Below are 12,987 nucleotides of genomic sequence, written 5' to 3'. Positions count from 1 at the left end.
ATGTATTGGTGGGGGAGAAGGGGAGAGAGAAATGCGTGTAGTCTATAGCATTAACCTATAAGCTTTTGCTTATCGGTTAATCGACGATACTATTACATCCCTAGTTTACAGATGAATTCTTTAATTACTTAGCTCCGTTATCTTCCCTGACACAGAAGTTAAACTGACTGTAGTTTCCCTAGTTGTTCCTATTTCCTTTTTTATAGATGGGATGAGGGGGTGGAGGGCAATTACCTGTCTTTAGGCCCTGTAACAATCCTAGGCTCAGTCTCCTGATGCTCCCATTAGCCGGAATCTGGCCAATAGGAGTGCAGGGAAAGCCTCCAGACAGCTTGCACACTGCTGTTCCCTCAGCCTGGAAGGGGGAGTGCTTCTACCCTGCGCAGCAAGGCTCGGGTCTTTCTCTGCACGCACCCCTGGAGCAGGAAGCCAGCAAGGGTGTTCCAACTGCACGGGGGAGGAGGGAGGGCGAAGCTGCAGCACCAGGCAAAGGAGGGGCCCGAGCCACTCAGGTCAGTGTTGCCAGGCACCTCCTCGCATGTCTTGCAGAAGTGTCGCTTGCAGCTGAAACCCTGAGCATGGCTATGCAAGAGAGCCAATCTGGGCTTGGGTCTCACTGGAGCAGCTCAGTAATGGGCTCAGGACGTGGCCACTTAGGGCATAGCGGAAGATGAGGTGGCAGGCGGCCGAGGACGAAGAGCGCCTCATACTGCGCTTCTCCTGATCCTGCTGGCCCAGCAGCCCATGAGCACCAAGAACAACAGCGGCACAAGCAAGAGACTCTGGAACAAGTTGTGCACCACAGGATGTGGGAGGCTGCTTCCGCTTCCTGCGCAAATGAGCCATACCCCAGACATCGCACTAGCCAAAGCAGCCCCTGGGCCAGGGACAGGCCAGCTGAAAGGCTGCAGACAGAGCAGGGATGTGAACAAGTAGTCGAGTAGCTGACTACCCGATAAGCAGAAGCACCATCAACTACATGATGATCACACACACACACACACACACACACTCCACTCTGTACTCTTAAAGGGACAGAGAGGAGCCGGTGTGCAAAGACACTGGATCGATATCTGGTCCGCCTAGTCCCAGGACAAATCTCCTCCTCCCCCACACTCTGCCTCTTTGCTGGCTTATTTAAAAAAGGACATAGCAGCAGCAGCCAATCCCATGGGTCTCTCTCAGCACCTCACACCCACCCCCCATTGCCACACTGCATTTTTACAGGGACAGATCAGCGGCAGCTGCTGCTGCTCTTTCCCTTTAAAAATACAGAGTGGCAATGCGGGAGGGGGGACTTGTGCTGAGAAAGATCCACGGGGATAGGGACAGCTGCCGCTGCTCTGTCACTTTCAGAATGTAGAGGAGCAGCAGGGGGTTGTCCTGAGACCTGTCAGGGGACCAGAAACTGAGCCAGCATCTTTGCATGCAGGCTCCTCTCTGTCCCTTTAAGAGTGCAGAGCAGGGGTGGGAGGTGGTGCTGAGACCTGGAAGGTAACTGCCTTTCCCTAATGACTAGTCGAGTAGTAAATGGAAATTCTTAACGTCACTACTTAATGACCCTAGGCCAGAGCTCAGTGGGCAGGACCCTTGGGAGGTGGAATCTGCCTAGGCTGGGCTGCCAGGCGGCTTTGCCGGTCCTCCGAACAATGTTCGGATCAGGGAGCCCATCGGGGGCGGAGCCTGTGCATGCAGACAACGTATGACGTCATTCTGTCATCGTGCAGGAAAAAAAGTTTTATATAGTGAGAGATTACAGTAGTATATAGAAATCAGGGCCCCATGGCATTATCCACTGTACAAACCAAAAAAGGAATTATACTGGTCCCAATGATCTCACAACTCAAGCTAAAAAATACTAAAAAGTTCTGAGGATTTATTCATAAATGCCTACTAAAGACAGAAAGATTCTTGAATGGAAGCCACTATGAAATCCACAGTACACCACTATTTAAAATAAGAAACCTCAAAAAGACTAAAGCAGTATTGAGGTAGAAACTCAGAAACTAGAGCAGCTTTAAAATATTTTATAAATATTGTACGTTGGCCTGGTTATTGAAATATTTTGTGTACGGGTTCGTTTAACAATGGCTATAAGGAAAAAATAACCAGGAAAGAATTAAATACATCAAGATCAGTCACTCCATAGCAGACACTTGGCAGTTAAGGCAAAAAGGCCAAACTATTAGCTTTGAAGATTTTCCTTCTTCCTCAGTCAATCTGGCACAATTAATTTTGTCCAGAAGGACCAAAGCCTAGGAACACACAATGTCACAGGAACTCTAGCTGTTGAAAAAGAAAGCATCTCTCAAAGGAAATGAAGGTAGTTGTTTAGAGGAGTTATTCCAGGGACCAAGGCTGAGACACAGGCATCTGCTTCAGCATCTGAAGAAATAAGATTGTCAATGGGCTTACCACACCCAACTGCAAGACAGACGTGCTGTTTTTAAATCCTCTCTAAAATCTTTGTTCCTAGTGCAAAATAAAAAGTCCTTTGTTCTTAAAATACTGTTTGGCCAGTATGTAAACCAGTGGTCCCCAACGCGGTGCCCGCGGGCGCCGTGATGCCCGCCGGGGCATTTGTGTGCGCCCGCCAACAACCTAGGCCGGCCCCACCCCCTGCGCATGGCTCACAGGAGGCGCTGGCCCCAGGCGCGCGACACGCACCGGCGCCTGGTGCGCGGCGCTCGGGCGGCCCCAGCCCCGGGGCACATGCAGGCGCACGGATCGGGCGGCGGCGCCAGCCCCAGGCGCGCGGCTCGGGCGGCGGCGCCGGTCCCAGGCGCGCAGTACAAGGCGCTCGGGCGGCCCCGGCCCTGGGGCACATGCCGGCGCCGGCTGCAAGGGCATCCCCGCCCCTGGCGTGCCCCAGGACGTGCAGCCCCGCCCCCCGGGCGCCCGGCGCGTGAGTGGCCCCGCCCCCCGGGAGCCTCTATAGGTTGGGGACCACTGATGTAAACCATTGGTCAAAGGCACTTGAAGGGAAGAACTGAAGATAGCAAACTCAGCAGAGATGATGATGATCAAACCCAAAGAGAAGATTGAGGGAGGACATGATAGCAGTTTTCAGGTATCTAAAAGGGTGTCCTAAGGAGGAGGGAGAAAACTTGTTCATCTTGGCCTCTGAGGATAGAACAAGCAATGGGCTTAAACTGCAGCAAGGGAGGTTTAGGTTGGACATTAAGAAAAAGTTCCTAACTGTCAGGGTAATCAAACTCTGGAATAAATCACTCAAGGAGGTTGTGGAATCCCCATCTCTAGAGATATTTAAGGGTAGGTTAGATAAATGTCTATCAGGGATGGTCTAGACCGTATTTGGTCCTGCCATGAGGGCAGGTGACTGGACTCGATGACCTCTTGAGGTCCCTTCCAGTGCTAGTATTCTATGATACGCATGGTTCTGTAGCTCAACGTCCAGTCTACGAGTACATGAAATACAGAATTCCACCCCATGATAAGTTAAGACTTGAGGCCCGAGGGGGTGCACTCAGACTAGGAATGTGAACGACTAATTGACTATCCGATGTGCAAACGCTTATCAGATGGTTGACAAGCTAATCGACTAGTTGCTCCCCCCTCCCTCAGCCCCATCCTTGCTGGCTCTATCAGAAATAGGCAGCAAAGGGAGGGGAGCAGAGGGGGAAACTTCAAAGAGGCAGTGCCGCGTGGAGCCTGGGGCCAGACCCTGGGCTCCGTATGGCGCTGCCACTTTGAAACACTGCGTGCAGCCCAGGGCTCCCATATTGGTTCTGCCATTTTGATCCGGACAGCTCCCCTGCCCTGGTGAGCACAGGGGAGCCAGGAGGCATGGGCCATGTTCAGGGGGTGCAGGGGTGGCTTTGCAAGTCTCAGGGGCCGGACATGCCTGACATACACCTGACATACAGCCAATAGCAGCACCAGGATTAAAGCTTCACAGACCCTCACTTATACTCCTATGCTTAAATTCACTCCTCTGTCAGAGGCTGGCCTTTGAAAACAAACCCCACATTTATGCTTTATTCCACACTAATTATTCATAGTTATGTTTATATTGATTTAACATCAGTACTATGACAGATATCTAAATAAAATGCCACTAAGCATTATTGATGAAAGAGAAATTCAACTCATCGTATGTGTTAAAGATTAGCAGAGACTGGACATCAATCACAGTGAATGACAGTGAAAATGAGGTAGGATTAAAATATTAGGAGAGGTTAAACTATAGGGAAAGAACAAGTTAAAAACTACTTTGACAAATTAGAGATCTTCAAGTCACCATGGTCTGATGAAATACATCCCATAATATTCAAGAAACTGACTGAGGATATATCAGAGCCATTAGTGATCACGAAGTCATGGAAGATGAGAGAGACTCCAAGGGTGTGTCTAAACTATATGGCTCCATCGATGGAGCCATGCAGATTAGGCTGATCGGCAAAATGAAATGAAGCCGCAATTTAAATCATCTCAGCTTCATTTAAATTTAAATGGCTGCCACGCTGAGCCAACAAACAGCTGATCAGCTGTTTGTCGGCTCAGTGCGCTAGTCTGGACGCTCCCGCGCTGACCTGAAAGCCCTTTATCGACCTCCTCGTTATGCCTCGCAGGATGATCAGCTGTTTGTCGTCTCAGCGCAAACCATTTAAATTTAAATCGTCTCAGCAGCCATTTAAATTTAAATGAAGCCACGATTATTTAAATCGCGGCTTCATTTCCCTTTGCCGAACAAACAAATCTACATGGCTCCGTCGACAGAGCCATGTAGTTTAGATGTACCCAAAATGACTAGAAAATGGCAAATATAGTGCAAATCTATAAAGAGGGAAATAAGTACAGCCTAAAGAATTAGACCTAAGGATTTAAGAAGCTAGTCAAGTAGTTGACTTCCCGATATGCGTAGGCTTATCAGATAGTCGAGTGAGTACTCAACTAATCACTGCCCCCCCCCCCACACACACACACACCCCGAGACAGTGCTGGAGGAAGCCAACTTAAAAGCCAGTTTACCACAGCACCATCTCCCTGGTGCATGAGGAGACAGAGTTGCAGTGGTCCCAGGGGCAGCGTAAGCATTCCCAGCTCATACCATCCTGGGAGCTAACCCCACTGCAGCTTTGCACTTCAAACGTAGTAAAAGTCCATCGCAACGGGAGCCCCCTCCCCTTTATCAACTAATCAAGTAGTCAATGGAAATTCCACCAACTACTCGATTAGTTAATTAACTGATACTTAACATCCCTATACAAACTAGTCAACTTAACTTCAATACAAAGAAAGAGAATGGAGCAAAAAAATAAACAATCCATTTGCCAACACCTAGATAAGTCAGTATGAATTTGTCAAGCGTAGTGTCAAAATGACCTAATAGCTTCCTTTGACAGGATAACAAGCCTTGTGGATAGGGAGGAAGTGATAAAAGTGGTATAGCTTAACTTTAGTAAGACTTTTGATACTAGCTTCCATGACTTTCACATAAACAAAACTAGGAAAATACAGCCTACATGGAACTACTATGAGGTAGATCAGTGTTTCCCAATTTTATTTGGCCGAAGAACCCTTTTCAGCTTTTCAGAATTTCAAGGAACCCCTAGGTTTGTCAAGCAAAAAAAAAGGGGGGGGAGAGAAAGGGACCCACCAATTCATGAAAATCACATTTTTTCCCCGAGACCTCCCCCACACCTCCTTTCCATGAGGCCTCATCCGCTCTGTTCCCCTCCTCTCCATCACTTGCTATCCCCAGCCCTTATACCTGTCTCACCCTAGTGAGAGTGAGGTGTGGGGTGGGAATGAGGGATTTGCGTGTGGAAAGGGGTGAGAAGTACAAGCTCTGGGAGGGAATTTGGATGCAGGAGAAGGGGCTGTTGGCTCGGGGAGGGGGCTCTAGGCTGGGGAGTGTTGAGCTCAGGTGAAAGGTTGGGGTGCTGAGCAAGCCAGGGCTTGTGGATGTGAGGGTGCAGGAGTTTAGGCTGGATATGTGAGGGACTCAGGGCAAGGAGGCTGTGAGTATGATGGGCTCAGGACACAGATTTGTGATGTGTGTATGGCGCAGGAGTGTTGTGGCAGAAAACTGAATATGTGGGATGCAGGAGTTTGGGGATGTAAGAGGCTCAGGACAGGGGATTCCAGTGTATGATAGGCTCAGATTTGGGGTCAGGTGGTGCAGGAGTGTGCAGTGAAATGGGGGTTTGGTCCCACTTGGGGGCTTGTTGGCCTGGCTTCATTTTTAAAATAAAATATTATGTCAAACTCAAAAGGTTTTAGCACTGTCTTTATATATGAGAGGGGTGAGGAACCTGTTTTGAGTCAAAGGTCACTGACCCACAGAAAAGTCAGTTGGGGCCACACAAGTGAGATGCAAAAAACAAAAAAAAACTCCTCCAAAAACCCCCAAGCCTCACTAATGTGGTCCCAAATGCACTGGTGGGGGTACGGGACAGAGTGCTAGTGCGTGCTGGGGCTGAGGAGAGGGTGCCGCTGGGTGGAAGGATGCTGGCTCAGGTGGCAGGGTGCTGGGGCAAGGTGCTGGGGCAGGCAGGTGGCAGGGTGCTGTGGTCAGGGACATGGTCCTGCTGGGCACTAGGGTGACTGGCAGGGTGCTGGGACAAGGAACAGGGTGCTGCTGGATGCTAGAATGGATGGCAGAGTGCTGGGGCCAGAGCCAGGGTGGTGCTGAGTCCTGGGGTGTGAGGCAAGGTGCTGGGGCCAGGGCGGTGCTAGAGTGGATGGCAGGGCTGCCAAGGAGCGGGACGGGGTACAGGATCTGGGAAAGAGTTGGGGGGCGGAAGGGGTCAAGGTCTGGGTGATAAGGTAGGGTGCAGAAGCAGGCTGGATGTAGGGTGTCTGACCAAGGGGAGGGAGCAGGAGCAGATTGGGAGTAGGGTGCAAGAAGCGGACTTGGGTAGGAGTTGGACCTCCTTGATCTGGCACCCTCTAGATCTGACTGGTCCCAGATGAGGAATTTTTGGACCAGGGGAGGTAATTTCAGGGATCCTGGTTTCCCCCTCTTCCCCACTAGGCTTCTTTGCACCTCTATCCCCTGCAACCCAACTGAGCTGCTCACCCCTGCTGGTTCCCTGCACCTCCCCCAAAACCATCCCCCACAATCCAAGGGAGTGCAGCACCAGTTCCCCGCAGCCCCTCACAGCCCAGCTGAGCTGCCCTTCTGTTCGTATGCCCTCCCTCATCCACCTCAGCCCAGCTGAAACCTGCACTGGATCCCTGCATGCCTCCCCCACAGGACTGCTGAGCCCCGTTTCCCTGCACCTCCCCCAAGTCCTGCAAAACTGCTGAGCCAAGAGCCCATTCCCTGCCGCTTCCTCCCCTTGAGTCTAGCCCGGGGTTCCCAGCACCTCCCTCCTCCTGCAGCCAAACTGAGCTCTGAGCTCCACCCACCCACCCACACACTGCAGCTCAGCCCAGCTCCCCGGACCTCCCCACTCTGCACCTTCCCCCAAACCATGCAGACATGCTGAGCCAGTGCTGATTCCCTGCCCCTGCCTTCCTCCCTTCCCTTGGCTGTGTCTGTACTGGCACGATCTTGCAGCAAAGCGGCCGCTCTTGCACAAAAATTTGCTGCCTGTCTACACTGGCCGTGTGTTCTTGCGCAAGTACACTGACATTCTCATGTATGAAATCAGGGCTTCTTGCGCAAGAACTACGATGCTCCCACTCAGGAATAAACCCTTTTGCACAACTATTCTTGCATAAGAGGCCAGTGTAGACAGGCAACATGAATTTCTTGAGCAAGAAAGGCCTATGGCTAAAATGGCCATCGGCACTTTCTCGGGCAAGAGAGCGTCCACACTGCCATAAATGCTCTTGTGCAAAAGCACAGTTCGCACATGGCAGTGTGGACATGTTCTTCAACAAGAACTCTTGCGCAAGATGTTCTTGTGAGAGAAACAACCAGTGTAGATATAGCCTAAGAGTTTCCTCACATGAGCAAAATGAATTTTGTGTAGTGCACCAGTATTGAGATCATGTGGCTTGTTTGGATGTGCCACCCAAGTTATTAATAAATATTTTTAAACCTCTACCTTTTCCCACTACTGCCATGTCTCCTCCCCTTGCTCCATCAGCTCCCCTGGTGCCTACTGCTGTCCTGACTCCTACTCTTCTCACTGTCCTCAGCCCTCCTGCAACCTGCCTCCCTCCACCCGCCCTTCTCTCATCTTTGTGCCCACTCCTCCAGTAGCCCCACTCTGATCATGTGAGCTACTCCTCCTCATCCCCTCTTCTAACACCTCCCGCTATAAACCTGCCCTGCGTCTCTCCTCTGATGGTGGTCCCTCCCCTGTAGGTGTCTGCCCTTCTGCTTCACCCCCAGAATCCCCTGGCACCTGCATCTTCTCTTACCCCTGCACCCTCCTGGTGCCTCCCCCTTCCCTAACTTCCCCTGTCCACTTTGCCCCCTTTTTCCTTGATGCCCACCCCTCACCACCCTCTGCCCCCATTCCCCTCATGCCCCTGTGCCCTCTCACATGACTTGCTCCATCCCGGCCTTCCTCATGCCCGCCCCTTCTTTCAAGCCTTCTCCCAGCACTCCCCCTCCTCCTTCCAGCCCCCAATACCCTTACCCTCTCCCCTCCCACCATCACCCTGTCCCCCTCCCACTGACACCTCCCCTCCTGCCTTTTTCCTCATTGTCTGCACTTGGTCCCCTGCCATATGACTCTCCTCCACCCCTGTCCCTTTGGTGCCTTCCCCTTCCCCTCCGCCTCTGCACAAGCACCTTCCTCTCCCAGCCCTTCCCCTTTCCCTCTGCACAAGCCCCTTTCCTCCCTCTCCCTCTCCTGTACCTTCTGCCTTCCACTTTGCGGGGCCGGAGTCTGTGCTCTGTCCCCGGACTCCGAACCCGCAACTCAGCCATGCGGTGCAACACAGCACCCAGCAGGTTTAAAATCCCAGGCCGTGACGTTACGTCACGTCTGGGCGTCTACCCACCCACTGGTTTGAGCGCGCTGCGCAAGGCAGCAGCAGCCAGCAAGGGGGAGCTCAGAGAAGCCGGGACGGGGGAGAGATGCTCTGGGGCCAGGGTGGGAGGATGCACGGGGGGGGGGAGGGGGGGGAGTCGGGATCCGCTCCAGCTCCAAATATTGCTGGAGCATGGGCACCACGAGCCCACACAACTCACCACCCACTCCTCTGCTGGCTAGCTGGTTCTCTCTCTCTTTTTCAGAGGGGGCGCGGGAGTGCCGGCTCCTCGCAGAACCCCTAGTTTTGCTCCGCGGAACCCCAGGGCTCCCCGGAGCACCAATTGGGAAACACTGAGGTAGATGCATAAAGGATTGGAAAACAGTTCCCAGATAGTAGTTATCAGTGGTTCACACTGAATCTGGAAGGGCACATCAAGTGGTATCCTGCATGGATCAGTTCAGGGTCAAGTTCCAGTCAATATCTTCATCCCTGATTTAGATAAAACTATAGAGAATACACTTATAAAGCTTGTGACTGTTACCAAGCTGGGAGGGGTTGCAAATGCTTTGACAAATAGGACAAAAATTCAAAATGATTTAGAAAAATTGGAGAAGTGGTCTGAAGTAATAGAATGAAATTCTGCAAACACAAATGTGAAGTATTCCATTTAAGCAGGACTAATCAGTTATATGCAGGGCTTGACAAACTATGTAACCTACTCGCGCACAGCGAGTAGATTACAACCCGGAAGAGCCGGGTTCGGGTGATCTGCGCATGCACAGAACGATCTGCGCATGCGCAGATCACCGGACAGTGCGGCTGGCGAGTGGGGCTCACTGCGGCTTGGAGAGCCCTGGTTATATGTATACAAAAAAATAGGAAATGACTGGACTAGGAAAATACTGCAGAAAGGAATCGGGGATCAGAGTAGATTATAAGCTAAAAGAAGTCAATGCTGTTGCAAAAAAGCAATCATTATTTTGGGATGTTAACACGAGTGCTGTAAGAAAGACACAATAAGCAATGTAAAAATAAACAAATTGGAGGAAGTCCACAGAAGAGCAACAAAAACTTAACATGATCTTTGAGGAAAGAATGAAAAAAATTGGGTTTGTTCAGTCTGGAATAGAGAAGACTGAGATGGGACATAACAGTTTTCAAGTAAATAAAATAACTGTTACAAGAAGGAGAAAAAAATTGTTCTCGTTAACCTCTGGAGAAAGAACAAGAAACCATACGCTTAAATTACAGCAAAAGAGGTTTAGGTAAAATACTAGGAAAAAGATTCATAGCTCTCAGTGTAGTTCAGCATTGGAAAAATTACCTAGGGAGGTTTTGCAGTTTCTGTCATTGGAGGTTTCTAAAAGTACTTAAATACCTGTTGGAGCAGTGTTCCCTGTAATTTTTTCCATCCATGAGCAAAATAAATTGTATTATATGAACTGTGGCATGTGCAGATATGCACCACCAATAGAAATACATATTGCAGACTTTGAGTGCTCTGCTAATCAGTTGTGCAGCATTTGAACTTCTCCTGTGTGGGAGCCCAAGCACTTAGCTTACAGGGAACACTGGTCAGCAGTGACCTAGTTAAAACGCAGTCCTACCGTAAGTACAGCGGACTGGACTAGAACTGTGTTTCTCAACCAGTGATTGAGTACCCTTAAGGGTATTTGAGAGAAGTCTGGGGGATACATCAACACAACTGAAATTTGGAGAAAACAGAAATTTTGTTTTAAGTTTTACAGAGCTTTATTATTTTTGTACTTTTTATACCCAAAAATTTCATTGCCCGCCTGGCTACGATTAAATTGTTTAAACAAATGTGTTACAATGGTAGAAAAAAAATGGTATGTCTGAAAACTGTAGGTACTAGGGGTACTTTTTTTTTTTTTTTTTTTTTTGAAAAAGTAAGTTGAGAAACACTGGACTAGAAGACTTCTGGAGATCCCTTCCAATACTACAATTCTGTGTTTACTTGCACCTTTCCTGTGCTGGAACATTAAAAGGTGGAAAAAAGAAACTGGGGGAAGACCCTGGTAGCAGGTAGTGTTGGACTCCATTACCAAAATACCACAGGTCCCAGAGGCGGCCTGGACATGTGCCTTTACCCTGAACATTGCTCTGCAGGTAGCTTTCAACCCCTCTTGACGCACCCCCAAACAGCAGTACTGATCTATACTTCCTAAGGCAGTTTAGGAAGGAATTTACGCCAGGTACTCCCTAAGAATGTAACAGTATAGTCGACTAAATGATTAACCGATAAACCAGTTTTTATAAGTTAATGTTATCAACTACACGCAACCCCCCTGCCCTGCAAGTAAATTTTAACCAGGCTGGCTGAGTGGCTAAGTCACAGCAGGGGCTGGTGACAGATCCAGGCACTCAGCCATACTGGGTCAAACCAAAGGTCCATATAGCTCAGCATACTGTCTTCCAACAGTGGCCAATGCCAGATGCCCCAGAGAAAGAGAACAGAACAGGGAATCATCAAGTGATCCCTGTCCTGTCATCCATTTCTAGCTTCTGACAAACAGAGGCTAGGGACACCATTCCTACCCATCCTGGCTAACAGCTACTGATGGTCCTAACCACCATGAATGTATCTAGTTCTTTTTTAACCCTTTTAAAGTCCTAGTATTCACAACATCCTCTGGCAAGGAATTTCACAGGTTCACTGTACAATGCATGAGCAAAAATTCCTTTTGTTTTAAACCTGCTACCAATTCCTTTCATTTGGTGACCCCCTAGTTCTTATGTTATGGGAAAAAGTAAAGAACCCTTCCTTAGTCACTTTTTCCACACAACTCATGATCTTATAGACCTCTATCACATCCCCTCTTAGTCTCCTCTTTTCTAACATGAAAAGTCCCAGTCTTTTTTCTCTCTCTTCATATGGCACCCATTCCAACCCCCTAATCATTTTGTTGCTCTTTTCTGAACCTTTTCCAATGCCAACATATTTTTTTTGGAGATTAGGCAGCCACATCTGAACACATTATTCAAGACATGTGTGTACCGTGGATTTATATAGAAGAAATAAGATGTTCTCTTATTCTCTAGCCCTTTGGGTTGGGTTGTTTTTTTTTTTTTTTTTTTTGACTACTGCTGCACATTGAATGGATGTTTTCAGAGACTGTCTCAGTTCTGGCTCGTGTGCAAGACCCAGGATCAACCCCCACACCAGCACAGTGCAGAACCGCAGCAGGGGTAGTTGCTGGGTCCCGGCATGAGCCAAGACTGAGCCAGCCTGACCGTGCGCCAGCTATTAATTCTGGAAGTGCTTGTAATGCAGAGCCACAGCGGGGGTAGGAGCCGGATTTGGTAGGAATCGGGACTGAGTGGTAGCAGCACCACCCCATAAAGATAAATTGTGTAGTCGACAAAAAATGTGTCCACTACACGACTGACAAGTTACACGCTTTTTGACATCCTTAGTATATCCTGGAAACCACCAGCACCAGCCCGCAGGGGGAAGGTGGCCAGGAGCTGCCTTTGTCCTCTGGGAAGGGGTTTCGTCAGCCAGCCGCCCTTATCCCCGGACAAGCCATCACAGGCGGTCGCACAAGCGGAGCTGACCGCCTCTCCCCCAGCCGCGCGGGCTCCTCTGGGCGCCACTCCTGCCTGCCCCAGGCCGATACCAGTGGGGAGGGGAGGGCGGGCACCGACTCTCTCCGCAGAACGTGCCCAGAGCTACACGCCGCGCTGCCGCCGCGCTGCCGCCGCTCGCCCCCGCGCGGCCCCGAACTCTGCTCGCCCCCCAAGGGGCCGCAGGGACCCTCCGCTCACTCACCAGCCCGTCGATCTGCACCTGCTTGACCGCCGAGTCCCCCGGGGCCGCCTTGCCCCTGGCTTTAGTGGCGACCGAGGAGACGGTGCTGGCGGGCCCCGTGGTTTCCTTGCGAGACGCCATGCTGAGAGACTCTTCCTCTCACCCGCTCGCCGGCCGGAAAGAGAAAAATGAAACACCGGAAGCGCGGCTAAGAACCCTGCGGTGGGCTCCTGAACGAGGTTCGGACGGAAACGAAGGGAAGGGTCAAAAAGGGCCGCAGTTGAGTGGATGGGAGACACTGCGCGTGCGTAGAA

At 50.3% G+C, this 12,987-nt stretch overlaps 1 protein-coding gene across 1 annotated transcript in view; it reads right to left on the bottom strand.

The window, feature by feature from the left end:
• Positions 1-12,870, bottom strand: part of EIF3H (eukaryotic translation initiation factor 3 subunit H) — a 141,956-nt gene extending 129,086 nt beyond the window's left edge. Inside the window, exon 1 of the mRNA XM_006130789.5 lies at positions 12,695-12,870. Within this exon, the coding sequence (XP_006130851.2) occupies positions 12,695-12,814 (120 nt within the window). The 5' untranslated portion in view covers positions 12,815-12,870. The remainder of the gene's footprint in view (positions 1-12,694) is intronic.
• Positions 12,871-12,987: the final 117 nt, after the last annotated feature.

Source organism: Pelodiscus sinensis, chromosome 2 (genome assembly GCF_052426305.1).
Source record: "Pelodiscus sinensis isolate ZL-2025 chromosome 2, ASM5242630v1, whole genome shotgun sequence".
NCBI lineage: Eukaryota > Metazoa > Chordata > Testudines > Trionychidae > Pelodiscus > Pelodiscus sinensis.
This window is presented reverse-complemented; position numbering and strand designations above follow the sequence as displayed.